We start from the raw sequence: 18,427 nt of genomic DNA, 5'->3' as shown, positions 1-18,427 counted from the left end.
CCCCCCTGGGCCCCCGCGCCTCCCGCTCGGCCACCCGCCGGGACGAGGGCGGGGGCGAGCTCTGGGGCTGGCCGCCGCCCGCACGGCTCGGCCTGGGGCCCAGGCCCTCCCCATGGCGTGCGGGGCTGCGGCCCCGGACCCTGGCCCTGGCCTCTCTGCTCCGGCTCCCGCTCCGGCTCCGGCTCCGGCTCCGGCTCCGGCTCGGGCACGGGTGGGGGCCGCGAGGCGCGGGCACGAGGCGCGCGCTCTGAGGGGGAGGGGGCGTCGGGGGCCGCGCGGGGATCCACCCGCGCCGGGTCCCAGCCGCCCGCTGTCACTTGGCCACGCACCCCCACGTCGGTCCGCGCACCGCGGCGCCCTGCCGGCCCGGGCTGCCCCGCGCGATCGCGCTCTGCGCTTTGCCGCAGCCTCAGCGGCAGCAGCAGCAGCGGCAGCGGCGGCAGCAGAGCCGCACCCGCTCCCACGCTGGCGCCCAGCCTCCTCCCGACCGGGCGGGGTGGGGGACCGCAGCAGCCCCCAGCATCACCCGGAGCCGCGGGCCACGGCCACGGCCACGCACACACGCTCACTCCTGCTCCCACTCTGAAGGTCACGATCGTTCTGCATCACTGAGTCACGTGGTGGCACACCACCGGCTCGGCCGTACACACTCGCCCGCCGGCCCCCGCCCCGGCCGATGCCGCTGCCTTCCTCTGCGAGGTGACAGCCGCCCAGGGTGTGGCCTGACCCCGCGGCCCCCTTCCACACCCTGAGGTGGAGATGTTCGCTCTTCCCCTCCCGGAGCTGTCTGTGTGCGCGCGCGAGTGCGCCGCTAGGCAGGCTGAGGCGATTTCCCAGCAGGCCCTCTTCTCCCCTCCTCCTCTTCCTCCTCGCCGGCTGGGCCCCCAGCCCCCAGGCACGTTCGTGGGGGAGAATGGGCCCCTCCCGGCCCGGCCTGGCCGCCGTGGCTTCAGGTACCCCCTTCTCCCGGGCTCCTCTGGTTCTGGCCGGCCCAGCCTTCTCCAGGCTCTCCTCCTTTTCCTCCCTCCCTCGGAGGACCCTCCGCAGGTTTCCCTGGACCGCCGCGCTGGGCGGTTCCCTCTTTGGGCTTCAGGACCCCGCCTGTGCCCCCCCTGCCTGGGTTCTGTGGACATTCTGGGTCTGGTGATCCACAGCCCCCCCCCTCCCCCCAAACATAGCCGTTGCGAGGATGGACTTGGGCTGGGCTGAAAGTGGTGCAGCGGCTTCGGGAAGGCTTGGAGGAGCCCCCTCAAGGCACACGGCAGGGGCGCAGGGGGGAGGGGCCCCGGGCACCACCGTGGACCAGCTTCTAAGCCACCCCCACCCCCACCCCTCAGCTGTGTGACCAGGTGGGAGAGGCCTTTCTCAGCTGCTCCAGTTGGGGCTCCACATCTAGCTTTCCACACTGTTGAGGTGGCCTGGAAGGTTCCGGGCAGATGCCAGAGAGGGCCCAGATCAGAGCTCGAGGCCCCCTTGGCCCAGGACTGCCCAGACCTCCCCCTCCGCCCCCTCCCCCTTCCTCCTCTGCTTGAGGCTCCATGCAGGTCTTCTCCCCAGAGGGGGCACCCCAGCTCCAAACACCCACCCCAGTGGCCAGAGTTCTTCCTTTGGCAGATTGCAGGGACTCTGGGAAGCCCCAGCCGGAGTGGGAGGGGAAGCAGCCTCTGCCCCTGCCTGGCACTCAGGTGGTTTTCCAGCTGCCTGTTCACTTGGCATTTTCTTTCTTTCTTTTTTTTAACAAAGAACATTTACATTAACATTCCCAGATAGCTTCTCCGGCCTGCCCTCCCCTTCCCAGACAAGAGAAGGCATCACTTGGCCAAAAGGGGGAGAAATATGTCTATCAACTATGTCTTTCTTCTTTCGAGGAAGTGGACATTCACAGGCTGGTCTTTTTTTTTAAACCTTTAAAGGTGTCCATTTGCGGCATCTTGCTGGGGCAATGGATAGACTGCTGGGCCTAGAGGCCCGAGGTCCTGGGTTGAATTATGGCCTCAGGTGCTTCCTAGTTGTGTGACCCTGGGTAAGTCACTTAACCCAATTGCCTAGCCCTTACTGGTCAGCTGCCTTGGAATGTAGTATCAATTCCCAACCAGGGCACCCGTTATTTAAAAAAAAAAAAAAAAAAAAGGATCAATTCTAGGACCGAAGAAGAACAAAGGCTGGGCAGTCATCACACTGCTAGGAAGTGGCTGTGTCCAGATTTTGAACCCAGATCCTCCTGACTCCAGAAGTCTCTCTTCAAGGGCTCAGCTTCTTCCTGGTAAATGAGGAGCTGGATAATGGCCCGTCAGATGCTCTGTGTGACATCCAGCTGCCCCAGTGATGGTTTGTTTGTGTTTAAGTTAAAGCCAAGAAAAAGAAAGCAAACCTCGGCTTCCCTGTGCCCGCTCCAGGCCAGGCCCCTTTGAGAGGGTGGACAGCATTTGCCAGCGCGAGGCCTTTGGGGTTCTGATGGATCATCGCGATGATCCCACTTGCAAGGTCTTTCACAGGTGATTCTCTTCGCAGTGTTGCTCCCTCTTTTCTGAATCCGTTCCTACAGGCCCTCCTGGGTCTCCTGAGCCCGCCCCTGGCATCACGTCTTAGGCACGAGAGTATCGATGTGGGAGAAACACACCCGAGTCTGTAGCAGGGTCTGGGCCCAAGCATGGGAGACTCAAACTCTGTTCAGTCCAGAAGCAGGAAAAGAATTAATTGTCTTCGTAGACCGGTTTGGGGTGGTCGAATGGCCTAAGAGCTGGTGTCGGGTAGCCTTGGGGCTCGGGGATCAGCCCGGGCTAGGAGAGGAGCGGCTCCTCGCTAGAGAATCAGACTTGTCCCGTTTACTGGGCTCTCGTGGCTTGGCATCTGCCATTCCAAACTCAGGTGGAAGCCCTAGATCGGGGGCTTCTTCTGGAAGGCCAGAGACCCCAGTGCACAGGTTCCACGTTCCTCCATCGTCCACCTTGTCATCATTGGTCAGCGTGGGAGAGGCCTTGCTGCCCTTCCAGAACGAGACCGTGGGGGTGGGGGGGTGGCGGGTACACTGGAGGGCCACTAGAGGGAACCGATTGTTTCTAAGAACAATATAAGTAATTAGTAAAACAGAGAAGGCCCAAAGCTGATGCCCAGCATTGAACGTTACAGATGCAGGACACGGAGTGGGTCACTGAACTATCTACAATCGTGCTTGTCTAATGCTGAACAATACAGGTTTTGCAGTTGATGTTTAACCAGTGCCAGCTAGTGAGAAATGCCCGATTTCAGAGTCCTATTCCTGCCCCTTGCTGACCACGGTCAGCCCACATCACTATTCCTTCTCCTTCACATACCGTAACTCTTTCAGCCATCCCCCAATTGATGGACATCCTCTCGGTGGACAGTTCCTTGTTTGGGTATTTTTTTCAATTTTCTTTCAGGTGGAAATCTAGAAAATTGGTTCCTTTCATGGTATCATAGATTTAGAGCTGGGCAATGACCTTAGTGCCCATTTGGGCCAACTGCCTCCTTTTCCTGATGAGTTGACCAAGGTCCCCAAGGGAATCAACATGGCAGGCCCTCAGACTCTGAACCCAGCATTTTCCATAATGCCACTCTCTCTTTTTATTTTTTTTAAACCCTTAACTTCTGTGTATTGGCTCCTAGGTGGAAGAGTGGTCAGGGTAGGCAATGGGGGTCAAGTGACTTGTCCAGGGTCACCCAGCTGGGAAGTGTCTGAGGCCAGATTTGAACCCAGGACCTCCTGTCTCTAGGCCTGACTCTCAATCCACTGAGCTACCCAGCTGCCCCCCATGCCACTCTTTCTTAATTGGCCTTTAATATATTCCTGCTTTCCTATGCCTTGAGAATTGATCCTTCCTTGTTTTCATGCAATGTCACAGAATTCCTTTGTTTGTCCTTCATTTGGTCCAGCAGCCACCACTCTTTCTGTCATCTTCTTCTTTGGAGGTGTTTTTCCCTTTCTTATGAGCATCCCAAGGACCAAGGTGTTAAGTTCCAAAAGTGATGGTCTCCCGGTGGGGCCGCTGAGAATAGTCTCTAATAGAAATGCTGACTAGTCTCTTCTAGTTTTCATCTATTTATTATCTTCACAGTTTTATTTTAAAATGTTGTTGGAGTGATTAAACAATGTCTCATGTTATTTTCTCCTACTTTTTGCTGCTTGCTAAGGCATATCTGCTCACAAATCTTCCACCACCCTCTTTCATAAGGTTTTTAAAGTAGTGTCACTTCTGGTGGCTGCTTCTGCATTTGCTGACATTAGTGGTTTCAAGGTTTGTTGGGCCTCCTTGTTGTGGTGATCGAATTTCTCTGGTTGAGGCTCTATAGGAAATGATAATTTCTCCCAGGGATGTCTTTTCCTTTCTGTAATTCCCGAAACAACAAGAGGTTGCCTGAATAGTTCATGGGGGAGGGGCGCTTGTAACAAGCTGTCTTCACTGTGGTGTGGACCTGGGAATTTGGTATAGAATTTCACCTTTGTGCTAACAAGTCTGGTTAGAAAGCACACCTACAGCTCACAAGTCCTCTTTTCCTGTCCGTTACTTACTCTTCTTAGTGTCTTCTTCGTGGGTGCAATGATAGTTGCATCCCTGCCCAAAGAAGAGGTTGGGGGGGGGCAGGAAAGCCAAGTCTAGTCGGAAGGTCCCAGGATTAGGGTTCCAGGGGCTCCGCTTCTTCCTGGAAAATGAGAGGCTAGATAATGGCCAAGGTTGCTCACTGGTTCTGCTTCCCTGCTTGGCACACTGCATATTCTCCACCTGCAGGGCAACCAATAGCCACGGGGCTATGTGGGAAGCTTACATGTACCCATAACCAGTGTAAGAATTTAAATTTAGGTTTTATGCTAAATATGAGAATTTTAAAGTAATATCGTGATGGCTGATTTAACAAATTAACTCTTAAGTCGCGGGTGTGTTGGGCGCTCTTAACAATTTAGTTTAATAGAGATCAGTAAAAGAGAGATGGAGGAAGGAAGCAGAAAGTATTGCCTGGCTAGATATCCTAGAAGTTCTGCACTTTATAATTAAAGTCCAGCTCACCACGGCAAGGGCTCTCAAGTCCTGATCTCCACGTGCCGTCGAGGAAGTCTCTTAAGCCAGGAGTCCCACCGAGGCAAGCCTCTTCCTTTGGCTCCAGTCACTCACCCAGCAGGCCTCCTCCAATCGGCTCACCAAGGCAGAGGCCCCTCGAGCCGGCCTTTTTAAAGCAGCTTTTTCAGCGTCACTTCCTGTCACTCCCCCACTTTAGGGGAATCGATCCCAGGCTTTGCCTAGCACTGCCCAGGGAGGGGCAGCCAGTGGCCTCTGGAGTTGTCACCCGCTCCAGCAAGTGACTTATGAATTCTCATACTTAGTGACTGGGAAGGTTTTTGATTAATTAACTTAAAAGTTGCTGATTGCTAGACAGAGAGCTTGAGTCACTCTTTCGCATCAGTCAGTTCTCATCATTCTCAATGGTTATGTTCTAGAAGGGGCAGCTGAGTGATGCAGTGGATAGAGTGCAGGGCCCGGAGTCAAGAAGACTCATGTTCATGAGTTCAAATCTCACCTCAAACACTTCCTAGCCATATGACCCAGGGCAAGTCACCGTGTTTGCCTCAGTTTCCTCATCTGTCAAATGAGCTGGAAAAGGAAAGTGCAAACCACTCCAGTAGATTTGCCAAAAAAAACCAGATGGGGTGTGAAGAGTCAGGCATGACTGACCACCACCACCACCACCCAAGACAGCATGTACTAAAAGTTATCCAAACACTGAAATAGTGAATACAGACTCACTGCTCCTAGGAGAAATCCAGGGTTAGCTTCCTTCAAGCCTTGGTTTACATTTTCATCAATGGATCAAATTATAACCTTGTTTTATGTGTGTGTCTCTTTAAAAGACACGTTATTGAATAATAGACATTTCTTTACTTTTTTCTCGAACCCCAACCGTCCATGTTGGCATCGATACTGTGTATTGGTTCCAAAACTTAAGAGAAGTAAGAGCTAGGCCGTGGGGGGCTAAGTGAATCCAGGACTTCCCATCTCTAGTCCTAGCCCTTTATCCACTGAGCCACCTGCCTGACCCCTTAATAGATTTTGGGGGTAATTCTTTTAAAAATGGTTTTTATTCAAAGATATTTTACATTCCAAATTCCATGTTATAACAATCTTCAAAATATGTTTCCTGGGGGCAGCTAGATGGCTCAGTGGATTGAGAGTCAGGCCTAGAGACTGGAGGTCCTAGGTTCAAATCTGGCCTCAGACACTTCCCAGCTGGGTGACCCTGGGCAAGTCACTTGACCCCCATTGCCCATCCTTACCACTCTTCCACCTAGAAGTCAATACACAGAAATTAAGGGTTTAAAATTAAAAAAAAAATGTTTCCTGATTATAAGATCCAAATTGCCCCCCCCCCCCATGGTAAGCAATTTAATCTGGGTTACACGTGTGTTCTCATGCAGAACATTTTCATATTGGTTATTGTTGAAAGAGAATAATCAGATAAAACCCAAATCTCCAAATCAAACCCTAAATTAATTCACGTGAAGGACCATCTGCTTTGATCTGCATCTGACTCCGCCAGCTTTCTCTGGAGGTGGCAGCATCCCCGTCGTAAGGCCTCCCAATTGCCCTGGATCGTTGTGTCACTGGCAGCATCTGAGCCTTTCACAGTTGAGCATCACACGATGTGGCTGTTCATGCGAACAATGTTTTTCCGGTTCTGCTCATTTCACTCTGCATCAGTTCTTGCAGATCTTTCTAGCTTTTTCTGAATTCCTCCTGCTTATCAGTTCTTAGAGCACAATAGTACTCCATCCCCAAACTATACCACAGTTTGTTCAGCCGTTTCCCAATTGGTGGCCATCCTCTCAAATTCTAATTCTTTGCCACCACAAAAAGAGCAGCTACACATATTTTTACACATGTAGGTCCTTCTCTCTTTTTTATGATCTCTTTGACAGATGAGATCTAGTAGTGGTAGTACAAGATCAAAGGGTCTGCATAGTTTTATAGCCCTTGGGCATAGCTTCAAACTGCCCTCCAGAATGGTTGGATCGGTTCACAACTCCACCGACAATGCACTAGTATGCCAATTTGGCCACATCTCCAACATTTATCACTACTAGATTGCTGAAGTCATTTACCCCTAATCTGTTCCATTGATCCACCATTCTATTTCTTAGTCAGTACTAGATTGTTTTGATGACTTTATAGTACATCTTTCACTTTTTTCCAATAACTACTTTGATATTCTTGACTTTTTTGTTTTTCCTGATGAATTTTGTTATTTTTAGGTCTATAAAATCATTTTTGGTAGTTTGATTTCATATGGCATTGAATAAGTAAATTAATTTAGGTGAGGTTGTCATTTTTATTATATTATCTTGGCCTACCTGTGAGCAGTTAACATTTTTTCAGTTTTTTAGACCTGACTTTACTTGTTTGAAAAGTAGTTTGTAATTGTTTGTAGAATTCTAATAGATGTTCCTTTTTTTTAATTTTTTTTTTTTAATTTTAAACCCTTAGCTTCTGTACATTGGCTCTAGGTGGAAGAGTGGTCAGGATGGGCAATGGGGGTCAAGTGACTTGCCCAGGGCCACAAAGCTGGGAAGTGTCTGAGGTCAGATTTGAACCTAGGACCTCCTGTTTCTAGGCCTGCTTCTCAATTCACTGAGTCATCCAGCTGCCCCCAATAGATGTTTCTTAAAAATCATTATATGCCTATTTCCTCTTCGTCTTTTGAATGTGTGCCACCTTAACATTGAACTCATGGCTGAGCAAAGCTTATCTAACACGGGTGTCTTCTCCGTGAGGCCCTTCACTGCCTTCTTAGCTTCAGCATGGAGCTCAGGAGACATTTTGAACAGTAAAATCACCAGCAGAAAGGCGTGAGAGCCAGAACAAAGGCTGAACATCATGGCCTTGTTGGACATCAGCTGGGCATGGGAATGGCAGACTCTACCTGTGTCCGTGGATGACCATGAAATCCTCAAGGCCTGATTTGGGAGGGCAAACTGTGCTTTACTCCCACCTTCCCACCCCTGCCTCTGCCTCAGGTGCTCAGACTCCCCTTTGCCATCCTCGTTCTTATCTACTCCAGCTGCTCTCTTCCTGTGGTCCTCTCTGTCTCTAACAGCTCCGCTGGATGGGTCCTTGCTGCATCTGGGATAGAACAGACCCATGTATTGGGCATCTGGCGCCCTTCCCAAGCAGTCAGGTGGCTGGTTGCTTTCTGCCATCTCTCCTCTCTCTCTGCCACCCTGCCATGGCTGGCACGTTCTCCTCTTCTTCAGAATGGATGTCTCCAGTTACCAGAGATCTCGAGATCCCTCCTTTTCTCATGCTTCAGCTTTCTTGACTTCTCTGCAGCCCTGTGACATGTTGATCACCCTTTACTCCTCAGTGCTCTCTTCTTTCTGGTTGTATGGGGTGTTCTGGGAGGATTGGCGCTCTGGTGGTCCACCGCGTCTTGGGTCATCACCCATCATCCTTTTGTCTTGCCCTGGACTTCATTGGCTCTAGAAGAGAGTGTGAGCCTGAGGACTTGGTGCAATTCTGCCTCACTTAAGTCCAATTCCTGCCCAAGTCAAGACACCACCCTGTAATGTTACTGGGACAAACAACTACCTCAGCCCCTCTGACTCCTGGATCCTCGAGACACCAAACCTCCCATTCCCCACTCACCCGCCATAGTCAGACTGAAAAGGCTGGAGGAGTCTGTTCTGGCCCACATCCCAATGGGCTCTCCCTATCCCAGCCATCTTAATGGGTTCAGGTACCCTGATGCCTTCTGGCCTTTGTCAGATGGGTTTTCCGTCCTGGCACTGGACAGAACTAACTCTGGGAGTGAGTGTCTGTGCTCCTGACGTTCCCCCAGTTCCCAGGGTCTTGGTGCTGCACCCACTGCTACCTTCCAAGCCCTGTCCTGAGACGCCTAGTGGATAGAGGGGCTGACGCTGGGGTTAGGTTGCTGAAAATGGGGGTAATAATACCAATAGCGCTTGTATGGTTGGTTGTTGTAAAGGGCATTACAAATGGGGAAGTGGCATGTTAATCCAGTTACTGTTCTGTGTCCCAATGACTCTGTCCACCTGAAACTTTTCCTATTCTTGGGGAGTCTCCCCTGGGCCTTGCTGATGGTTCTGTGAGAAAAGCCAGCCCACTTCTCCTTAGTGAGGGTTGTTCAGAAAGGAATTCCATGTGAACTGGAAAGAGCTCCAGGAACTGATGCAGAGTGAAAGGAGCAGAACCAGGAGAACGTTGTACACAGAGTGATACATTGTAGCATGATCAAATGTAACTGACTTTGCTACTAGCAGCAACACAATGACCCAGAACAATCCTGAGAGAAAGATGCTCTCCACATCCAGAGAAAGAACCGTGGGAGCAGAAATGCAGAGGAAAAACATAGGATCATTCATGTGGTTTGATGGGGATATGATTAGGGTTTTGATATTAAAAAATCACTCTATTACAAATATGAATGTTATAGAAACAGGTTTTGAACAATGAAACACGTTTATAATCCAGTGGAATTGCTTGTCAGCTCAGGGAGGGGGGAGAAAAGAGGGGTGGGAAAAATCATGAATCATGTAGCCATGGAAAAAGATTCTAAATAAATAAATTTTTAAAAAAGGGTCAGTCCCCTCTTAGGGAACATGGCTTTCAGTTGGGGTCCTCTGAGGACAGTGCACCTGGCCTCTAGTGACCTGATGTTGATGGCTCCTCCTTCCTCCCTCTCCTGCCTGACAGATCTCTGGTCCCAGTGCAGGCTCATCTGCAGTGAAGTTGGACTAGTGATTCTAGTTGGGGTGGTTTTAATAGTGGGAATTTGAGATCAGGTGAGGGGCAAACCAGCAGGAGGCCTTTCCTGAGGGCCTCAGGTCCCAGGCAGAGCTGGGGATGCTAGATCTAATCAAACTAATGATAGCTCCCCCACAACAGCAGCATCTCTTCCTCCTTGTCCCCCCCCCCCCCCCCGTGTGCCTTGCCCTGGTGACACCCTTCCCACCTGCCTTTGTCCTGCAGACCAACATCCCCTTCCTGCAGAATGTTCTCAACAACCAGCAGTTCCTGGCGGGCACCGTGGATACCCAGTTCATCGATGCAAACCCCGAGCTCTTCCAGATGCGGCCTGTACAGAACCGGGCCCAGAAGCTGCTGCACTACCTGGGTCTGAACCCCCAGAGCCTTCTTACCTCAGCCTCCCTGCCCTCGGCCCTGTCTGCTTCAGGCTGCCACAGTTCAGGCCTCTCTGCTCCCAGCTGAGGCATCCCTCCGTCCATCCTTGGAGGCTGGAACACCTCTGAGAGTGTGACCCGTCAGCCCCGCCCCCCACCCCTTCCTCACTTCCTCCTCAAACGCTGGACCATCTTCCCTCTGGCCTCTTTGGGCTCCCCCTGCTCTCCCCTCACTCTGGGTCTCTTCTCTTTGTTCAGGTCACGTCATGGTAAATGGGCCCCAGACCCCGATCCCTGTCAAGGCCAGCTCCAGCCCCACGGATCCCATCATCCCCCCCGTCCCCATGGGTGAGTCATGGGGCACCGCTGGCACGGCTGGGCTCGGGGAAGAGGGAAGCCCAGGTTGTCCCCGAGGATCCTGACGGCCTGGCCTCTCCCAGGCCCGCCTCCACCTGGTTTCAGAGACATCCTGCTGCGTGAAGGTCCCGAGGGCTTTGCCCGGGCCGTGCGGAACCACAAGGGGCTGCTGCTAATGGACACGACCTTCCGGGATGCCCATCAGTCCTTGCTGGCCACACGAGTGCGGACCTACGACCTCAAGAAGATCGCCCCCTATGTCGCCCACAGCTTCAACGACCTTTTCAGTCTGGAGAACTGGGGGGGTGAGTGTCAGGAGAAGTGGGGGGCCCGGCTGAGGCAGGGCAGTAACCTCGGCCTGGACAGCCCGGCATTCCCCATATGAGGGGAAAATGGTTTTTGGCTTGTCTCACAATGACCGGCCCCTGCCATGTGCCTGGCCGGGGCTGGATGTGGGCCACGACTCTGCCCAGAGAGCTGCTGTGGTCAGGACGGGAAGGCCACAAGAGAAGCCCAGTTAGCCCTTCCCCAGCCAGGAGGCGCAGAGCCAGAGCAGGTTAAGGCCAGCACCGGGCACTGCAGCTCGCCCCAAAGCCCAGGCAGGGGGAGGGTCTTGTGCGGCGCCCCAGAGCCTTCTCCTCCCTCCCCAGGAGCCACGTTTGACGTTGCCATGCGCTTCCTGTACGAGTGTCCGTGGCGGAGGCTGCAGGAGCTCAGAGAGCTCATCCCCAACATCCCCTTCCAGATGCTGCTGCGGGGCGCCAACGCCGTGGGCTACACCAACTACCCCGACAACGTGGTCTTTAAGTGAGCAGCACGTGTGGAGGGGACCCGAGGGCGAAGCCTGGGCTCTGGGGGGCTGCCTGGGGCCCCTCCTTTAGCACCCACATGCTGCTCCGCTTCAGATGGTGCCTTCCTGGGTCAGCCCCCCCCCCGCCCCCCTTCTCTGGAGCAAATGCTCAAACCGGGCCGAGTCCGGCAAGAGCGAGTCAGGGCAGGGGACGGGTAGCCAGGACGGGGCAAAGGGCTAGTCAAGGGGGCCTGGCGGGCCGGGCGTGGGGGCTCCCCTCAACTCCTGCCCTCCCCAGGTTCTGCGAGGTGGCCAAGGAGAACGGGATGGACGTGTTCCGCGTCTTCGATTCCCTCAACTACATGCCCAACCTGCTGCTGGGCATGGAGGCGGCGGGCAGTGCCGGGGGCGTGGTGGAGGCAGCCATCTCCTACACGGGCGACGTGGCCGACCCCACGCGCACCAAGTACTCCCTGCAGTACTACATGGACCTGGCCGAGGAGCTGGTGCGGGCGGGGACGCACATCCTGTGCATCAAGGTGGGGCTGAGTGTGTGTGTGTGTGTGTCCCCCCCATCTCTGCCCCTCCCCCTCCGCCATGCCTGCTGACTTCTCCACCTGCCCTAGGACATGGCGGGCCTTCTGAAGCCGGCCGCTTGCACCCTGCTGGTGGGCGCCCTCCGAGACCGCTTCCCGGAGCTCCCCCTGCACATCCACACCCACGACACGGCCGGCTCCGGGGTGGCCAACATGCTGGCCTGTGCCCAGGCGGGGGCGGACGTGGTGGACGTGGCCGTGGACTCCATGTCGGGGATCACGTCCCAGCCCAGCATGGGGGCCCTCGTGGCCTGCACTCTGGGGACCCCCTTCGACACAGGTAGGGCTCCGGCTGGCTCCCCGGTGAGGTGGGGGCGGGGCCTGGCCAAGGGCGTCCCAGACGAGCCCCGCCCCTCTCGCCTGCTCTCCCAGGGGTGCCTTTGGAGCGGGTGTTTGACTACAGCGAATACTGGGAGGGCGCCCGCGGCCTGTACGCCCCCTTCGACTGCACGGCCACCATGAAGTCCGGGAACTCGGACGTGTACGAGAACGAGATCCCGGGAGGCCAGTACACGAACCTGCACTTCCAGGCCCACAGCATGGGGCTGGGCAACAAGTTCAAAGAAGTCAAGAAGGCCTACGTGGAGGGCAACCAGATGCTGGGGGACCTCATCAAGGTGGGGGGCCGCCACTCCCCACTAGAGCAGAGGGAAGGCCAGAGAAGGATGCCCGGAGGAGGAGACGGGCTGAGGGGGAGAAGGACTGGGCCAGGGTCACAGCTACGATGAGGGAGGGAAGAGGCACGAGGTGGGGGGGGGGTGTGAACCCCACGAGCAGGATTCCCGGCCCAGATGGGGGAAAGGCTGCAGGGGGAGCTCGGAGGGCCCGAGGACCGCGTCAGGCCTGGGTCCCTACACTCAGCCGGGCCTTGCTCCCCCCAGGTGACCCCTTCCTCCAAGATCGTGGGGGACCTGGCCCAGTTCATGGTGCAGAACGGGCTGAGCCGAGCCGAGGTGGAGGCCAAGGCCGAGGAACTGTCCTTCCCGCGCTCGGTGGTGGAGTTCTTGCAGGGCTACATCGGCATACCCTACGGGGGCTTCCCCGAACCCTTTCGATCCAAGGTAGGGGGGGAAAGGGGGGACCGGGAGGGGGCAGGGAGAGAGCCAGGCAGAGGCCGGGGGGCATCACCAGCCCACTGGACTGAGCGGCTCGTGGCCGGGCGGCCTCCTCCCTTCCCAGGTCCTGAAGGACCTGCCCCGGGTCGAGGGGCGGCCGGGCGCTTCCATGACTGCCCTGGACTTGGCGAAGCTGGAGAAGGAGCTGAAGGAGCGCAACGAGGAGATCACCCCCGAGGACGTGCTGTCGGCCGCCATGTACCCCGACGTCTTTCAGCAGTACAAGGACTTCACGGCCACCTTCGGGCCCCTGGAGTGCCTCAACACCCGCCTCTTCCTGCAGGGGCCCAAAGTCGCCGAAGAGTTTGAGGTGAGAGTCCTGGGCTTGGGGGCCGCCCCGGCCCCGGCCCCCCGCCCTGACCCCCTTCTCCCATAGGTAGAGCTGGAACGGGGCAAAACGCTGCACATCAAGGCCCTGGCCCTGGGGGACGTGAACCGGGCCGGCCAGAGGCAGGTGTTCTTCGAGCTCAACGGGCAGGTGCGCTCCCTCCTCGTCAAGGACACCCAGGCCATGAAGGTGAGGCTCCTGGGGGGCTGGGGGGGGCAGGGCCAGGGGGGGGCGGGGTGCTCAGTGGCGCCTCCCCCCCGGCTCTTCCTCTCACCCGTGCAGGAGATGCATTTCCACCCCAAGGCCCTGAAGGACGTCAGGGGCCAGATCGGGGCCCCGATGCCCGGCAAGGTGATCGACATCAAGGTGAAGGTGGGGGACAAGGTGGCCAAGGGGGCGCCGCTGTGCGTGCTGAGCGCCATGAAGATGGAGACCATGGTGACGGCGCCCCTGGAGGGCACCATCGCCAAGGTCCACGTGACTCGCGACATGACTCTGGAGGGCGACGACCTCATCTTGGAGATTGAGTGACCGGCATTCCCTCGTCCCCAGTGCCTTAGCGGTAGAGGCCTGCTCGCCCCCTCCTTCAGGAAAGCGCGGCCGCGGCCCACCTGGAGGCCAGCACCCGGGGCAAGGGCAGGCCGACCCTGGGACCGGCTGCTCCCCAGGAAGGGGTGCGAGAGCCCTCCCTCTCCACCATCTCCTTCCCCCACTGCCCATCGTGTCCTGCCCTCTGCGGGACGTGTTTCTTTGCCAAATCGGCGCCCTCTCTTTGGGGAGAGTGGGGGGTCCAGGCCAGGAAGGTCCGGGGGACACGACCCCCTCATCTCAGCCTTGAAAGACTCAGAAACTCAATAAAGCCAATTGTCATCTCGCTCCCCGGGCCTTCTCCTCTGCGGGTCGTGCAGCCGAAGATCTCCTGGGACACGTGGGCCTGGCCCTGAGGGGGAGCCCCGGGTGGGTAGGGAGCCTCCCGGTTTACAAGGTGAAAGCAAATCTGGAGAAATGACTTGTCGGGGTACAGAGTTGTTTCCAGGGCTTGAAACTCCACAGCCAAGTGGGGCAACAGGAGCAGATCAGGTGCAGGTGGGGAGGGGGCACCGGATTGTAGGGGAAAGTCCCGAAGGGTCCCCTCTGGTTCCCTGGGAGACGGTCAGGCCCGCTGAGGGCTTCTCCGAATTCGAAGGAGGGAGGCGGGGAGCACAGGGGGAGTCACTGCCCCCAGGTGGAAGCCTGCGCCCCAAGGAAGACGGACCAAATGGGCACCTTGGACAGCCTCTAACCAGACCTGCCCAGGGACGAGCATCCGCTCCTCAGGCCTTGGATTGCCCACGTCACAGTCCTAGAGAGGCGGCCCGGCATCTGGCTCCCCTTCTGGGGCTGGACTTGGGAGTCACACAGCAAAGGGGGAGGGTCCTCCCGCCTGGCTCGCCTCCCCCCAGCAGCCCCTACCTCATATCCTGTTTTCAAGCAGTCCAAGCTGCCCTCTTTCTCCTCCTAAGCACTGCAGGCTGGACCGGCACACTGGGGCCCTCACCGTGCAGGAGTCTGAGATTGGAAAGGGGAGGCCCCAGGAGGCCGAGTCTCACCAGGCCCGGCATCTTGGGCAGCTGCGGAAGCCGGCTCCTCTGGCTCCAAGTCCGGCATTGTCCGGAGTGCGCCCAAGGGCCTCAAGAAGTAGGGCCATCTGGACCAGCATCTCAGGGGGGCTCTGCTGCAGTGGGCTGCCTCGCCTTCCCACCCCATGCTTTCAGGCTGCTCCACACGCTGGCCCGAGAAGGTCCCGGGAGCCTGGCTGCTCTGACCGGTTGGTGTCAGCCGGACGCCTTTGCAGGAAACGGGGCTGGGGAACCCCTTGAAGGCCCCTGGAGTCCCAAGGAACAGCCAGACAGGGTCTGGGTCAGGCTCAGGCAGGGTGAAGCTGAGGCCAGGAGGGGCCCTGACCCCCGACCCCCAGTGCGCAGGCTGACCGCTCCCTCCTCACACCCACCACCCACTGAGCCCCATTTCCCAGAGGAAGCAACCCAGGGGGCAGGCTTCGCTCCGGCCAGCTGCCAGAGGCCAGCCCTGACTCAGAGCTACCAAGTTAAAATTCTTTAATATTCGAATATAAAGTCTGATGCAAAAAGACGAAGGTGACAGGATGACGGACAGATGGACGAGAAGGCTGGGGTCTACTCTCTCCCATCCCCCAAGCAGCTTCGAGGAGGCCCAGGAGTGCAGGGGAACAACTGTCCAGAGACGGAGCAGCTTGGGGGGAGGGGCCGAAGGGAGGCCAGGCCCTGCCCCCTCCCAGAATTCCTGAGATCTCAGGGACCCCGGCGCCCCTCCCTCCCCCACATCCCTCTCCTGAGAGTCCACAGGGAGGAGGCAGAGGTCAGGAGCACAGGGGCGGAGCTGAATCCCAGGTTCGGTCCAGGAGCAGGCAGAGGGGGAGGCTGCTGTACAGTTTGGGGTCTGTGAGGGGCTGCAGCAGGAGCATGAAGAGCCCCACGCCCAAGGCATAGCTCAGCAGCAGGGGGCACCTCTGGGGGTGCTCCAGGGCGGCACAGACCGCAGGGAAGCCCATGTAATTGCAGAAAGAATGACAGAGGACGGGTCCAATCAGGTGCCCTGGGGAGGGGGGGAGACAAGGGGTCAGCAGACGCCTCCCAGCCCCCTCCCACCTATCCACTGACCCCAGGTGAAGGCTCTGCCCTTCCCCAAGGCGGCACACACCTGTGCGGACGAAGAGAAAGGCCGTGTACGCCCCAAAGACCGCCGTGTAGGAGAACTGGAATGCTGGAGGGAGAGGCCCCAAGGTCAGGCCGGGCTGGGGCTCCTGGTCAGGGGTCACCCCATCCTGCCCCACCCTCCCATCCTCCGGGCCCCGAGCCCAGCCAGGCCTCACCAGCCGACAAGAAGATGCTCCCTACACTGCCCTGGCGGAAACGGAGCTGTTCAATCACGTGGTGGAAGTGGGCTGGAAAGAGAGGCAAGACTTAGGGACACCCGAGACTGCCCCCTCCCCCTGCCAGGCCCTCCCTCTAGCCCCTTGGGAAGGAAGCTCACCAACACCAAAGAAGAGGGGGCAGGTGAAGATGGCAGGGCCCAGGCCCGTGCAGGGGGCCAGCATGGGCAGCATGCAGGCCCGAAACACCAGCTCTTCGGTCAGAGGAGCGATCACCTGGTTCCGCAGCCATCTCATGTCCGTTAGGCATTGCACCCAGGCCTGGGGGGCTGGTGCAGAGGGAGGGTATGAGCCATGGGCAGAGTGGGCCCCTCCAGAAGCTACCCAGGGGCAGGAGGCAGAAACTTGTCTATCCCCATAATACTCTGTCTCTCCCCCCACCCCCATCCTGATGTCTCTACCTTAGGGACCTTTAAAGAATACATTCAGGGGCAGCTGGGTGGCTCAGTGGATGGAGAGTCAGGCCTAGAGATGGGAGGTCCTGAGTTCAAATCCGACCTCAGATACTTCCTAGCTGTGTGACCCTGGGCAAGTCACTTGGCCCCCATTGCCTACCCTTACCACTCTTCCACTTTAATACCAATACATAAGACAGAAGGTACGGGCAAAAAAATAATATTCAGTTTGTGGGGTTCTTTAAGGGAAGTGGTGCCAGCCTTACTACCCCCATTTCACAGAGAAGAAAACTGAGGTCCAGGCCAATATACTCCCTTGCCAAAGGTTAGATAAGGAGCAACAGGCAGGATCTGAACTCCTATTCCCTCGCAGTCTCAGGTCACAGGGCTCAACTTACCCAGTTCATTGGTCACCCAATACTGCCAGGCTCTAAGGAGCTACAAGACAGGGACAAGGTCCCCAGACTATTCAAGGAGTCTCCCTCACAAAACTGGAGCTCGGAACCCTCAGCAGCACTCACCTGGCCCAGAGAGCCAGGGGCCTGCTCCAGCAGGACTAGAAGCCAGGTCTTCCCACTCCCAGCCCTGCCACCTGGGGATCCCCTAATCCCTTCAGTTCATTCTCCTCCCCCCTCCCCACACACTCACCCAGGGCCCCTTTCAGCCCATTGACCAGGTCCCAGGGATAGTCCATGGAGAGTTGTATCAGGGGACCCAGGAACAGGACCTGAAGGGACAGAGAGGGGAGCTCAGGGAGGGGGGAGGATCTGCCCCCCAGCTCCTCCCTGACCACAGCCAGGAGTCCCCCTAACCTCCAAGACACGCACCATGGTCAGCAGCAGCGGCAGCAAGGCGGCGAGAAAGATGCCCTCCAGCCTGAAGCCCATCAGGGTGAACAGGGGGATGCCTAGCTGAGCCCCAAAAAGAAGGGGGTCAGGCCCCGCCCCCGAAGCAGGTAGGCAGGTTGGTCCAGCCCTTCCCCGGCCTGCCAGGCCTCATGCTCCGCCCTCCACCCTTTCCAGCCCCCGCCCTTCTTCCGGTAGCCCCCGCCCCCAGACCTGGAGGCCTGTGAGCTCCCTCCAAAGCAGCACGCAGAGCGGAGAGAGGCTGGACACTATGAGTACGCTGGTGAATCTCCGCTTGATGACAGCAGGGTGATCCCTAGGGACGGGGAAATAAATGTGCGCGAGGCCCCGAGGCCCGGAGGCCCACCGCCCCGCCCCACCCTACGGCGTCAGTTCCGGCTCTGCCCCGGAAGTCCATGCTAGAGGCCTGACAATACTAGCAGCCGTCCCTTGCTCCGGAAGCCCACAGCCGCAGCCCAGCCCCGCCCAAGTCCCGCCCCCCGCGCTCGCCCGCCCGCTGCCGCACCTGGGCAGGTCGCTCTTCCACACGTAGAGGCTGCCCACATAGGAGCAGGCGAGGCTGAGGCACGAGCACACGGACACCCAGCAGCACAGGCCAGGACCCGCGCCGTTCAGCGCCGCCGACTCGGGCTCCCGCCCCGGCCCCGACACCGACAGCAGCCGCAGCCCACCGCCGCCCAGCGCCGCCATCGCGCTCTCTGCCCGGAGCCGCGGAGTCCGGCGCGGCGCGCACCAATGACGCGCACCCGGCGACTGTTCAGGCGGCTCCGGCAGGCCCCCCGGGACGCGCAGCGTAACGTCGCGACGTCCCACAGAGCCCCGCCCCTGCGCCCCTCGGGTCCCGCCCCCTCCGCGCTCGGGCTCCGCCTTCCCTCTGCTTCGG

At 57.5% G+C, this 18,427-nt stretch overlaps 2 protein-coding genes across 4 annotated transcripts in view; one reads left to right on the top strand and one right to left on the bottom strand.

Annotated features, from left to right (window-relative positions):
- Positions 1–14,209, top strand: part of PC (pyruvate carboxylase) — a 49,526-nt gene extending 35,317 nt beyond the window's left edge. Inside the window, exons 11-21 of the mRNA XM_044681294.1 lie at positions 9,996–10,140; positions 10,406–10,495; positions 10,588–10,809; positions 11,155–11,311; positions 11,593–11,833; positions 11,921–12,170; positions 12,263–12,507; positions 12,772–12,951; positions 13,070–13,315; positions 13,382–13,522; positions 13,616–14,209. Of these exons, the coding sequence (XP_044537229.1) occupies positions 9,996–10,140; positions 10,406–10,495; positions 10,588–10,809; positions 11,155–11,311; positions 11,593–11,833; positions 11,921–12,170; positions 12,263–12,507; positions 12,772–12,951; positions 13,070–13,315; positions 13,382–13,522; positions 13,616–13,864 (2,166 nt within the window). The 3' untranslated portion in view covers positions 13,865–14,209. The remainder of the gene's footprint in view (positions 1–9,995; positions 10,141–10,405; positions 10,496–10,587; positions 10,810–11,154; positions 11,312–11,592; positions 11,834–11,920; positions 12,171–12,262; positions 12,508–12,771; positions 12,952–13,069; positions 13,316–13,381; positions 13,523–13,615) is intronic.
- A 1,205-nt stretch (positions 14,210–15,414) lies between these two features.
- Positions 15,415–18,370, bottom strand: RCE1 (Ras converting CAAX endopeptidase 1). 3 transcript variants are annotated; one of them, XM_044680508.1, is made up of 8 exons: positions 18,050–18,370; positions 17,737–17,839; positions 17,491–17,589; positions 17,327–17,405; positions 16,385–16,552; positions 16,224–16,295; positions 16,052–16,114; positions 15,415–15,946 (listed from the first exon to the last, which is right to left on the bottom strand). In XM_044680508.1, the coding sequence occupies exons 1-8, from the start codon at positions 18,232–18,234 to the stop codon at positions 15,711–15,713; spliced, it is 1,005 nt and encodes a 334-aa protein (XP_044536443.1). In that variant the 5' UTR covers positions 18,235–18,370; the 3' UTR covers positions 15,415–15,710. The 3 variants fall into 3 exon arrangements, with proteins under 3 accessions (XP_044536443.1, XP_044536444.1, XP_044536445.1); XM_044680509.1 differs by having other exon boundaries at positions 17,506–17,589; positions 18,050–18,368; XM_044680510.1 differs by lacking the exon at positions 18,050–18,370 and having other exon boundaries at positions 17,506–17,585; positions 17,737–17,822.
- Between the last annotated feature and the right edge of the window lie 57 nt (positions 18,371–18,427).

Source organism: Gracilinanus agilis, chromosome 6 (genome assembly GCF_016433145.1).
Source record: "Gracilinanus agilis isolate LMUSP501 chromosome 6, AgileGrace, whole genome shotgun sequence".
NCBI lineage: Eukaryota > Metazoa > Chordata > Mammalia > Didelphimorphia > Didelphidae > Gracilinanus > Gracilinanus agilis.
Note: the sequence above shows the minus strand (reverse complement) of the source record. Positions and strands in the feature narration are given on the sequence as shown.

Bases quoted from the DNA above. Each gene is read 5' to 3' on its own strand.
- RCE1 (XM_044680508.1), bottom strand. From the start codon at position 18,234: ATGGCGGCGCTGGGCGGCGGTGGGCTGCGGCTGCTGTCGGTGTCGGGG. The intron at 16,296-16,384 runs GTGAGCTTCCTT...CTCTCTTTCCAG, and splicing joins CCCCCTCTTCTTTGGTGTTG to CCCACTTCCACCACGTGATT. The intron at 16,115-16,223 runs GTGAGGCCTGGC...CTCTCCCTCCAG, and splicing joins GAGCATCTTCTTGTCGGCTG to CATTCCAGTTCTCCTACACG.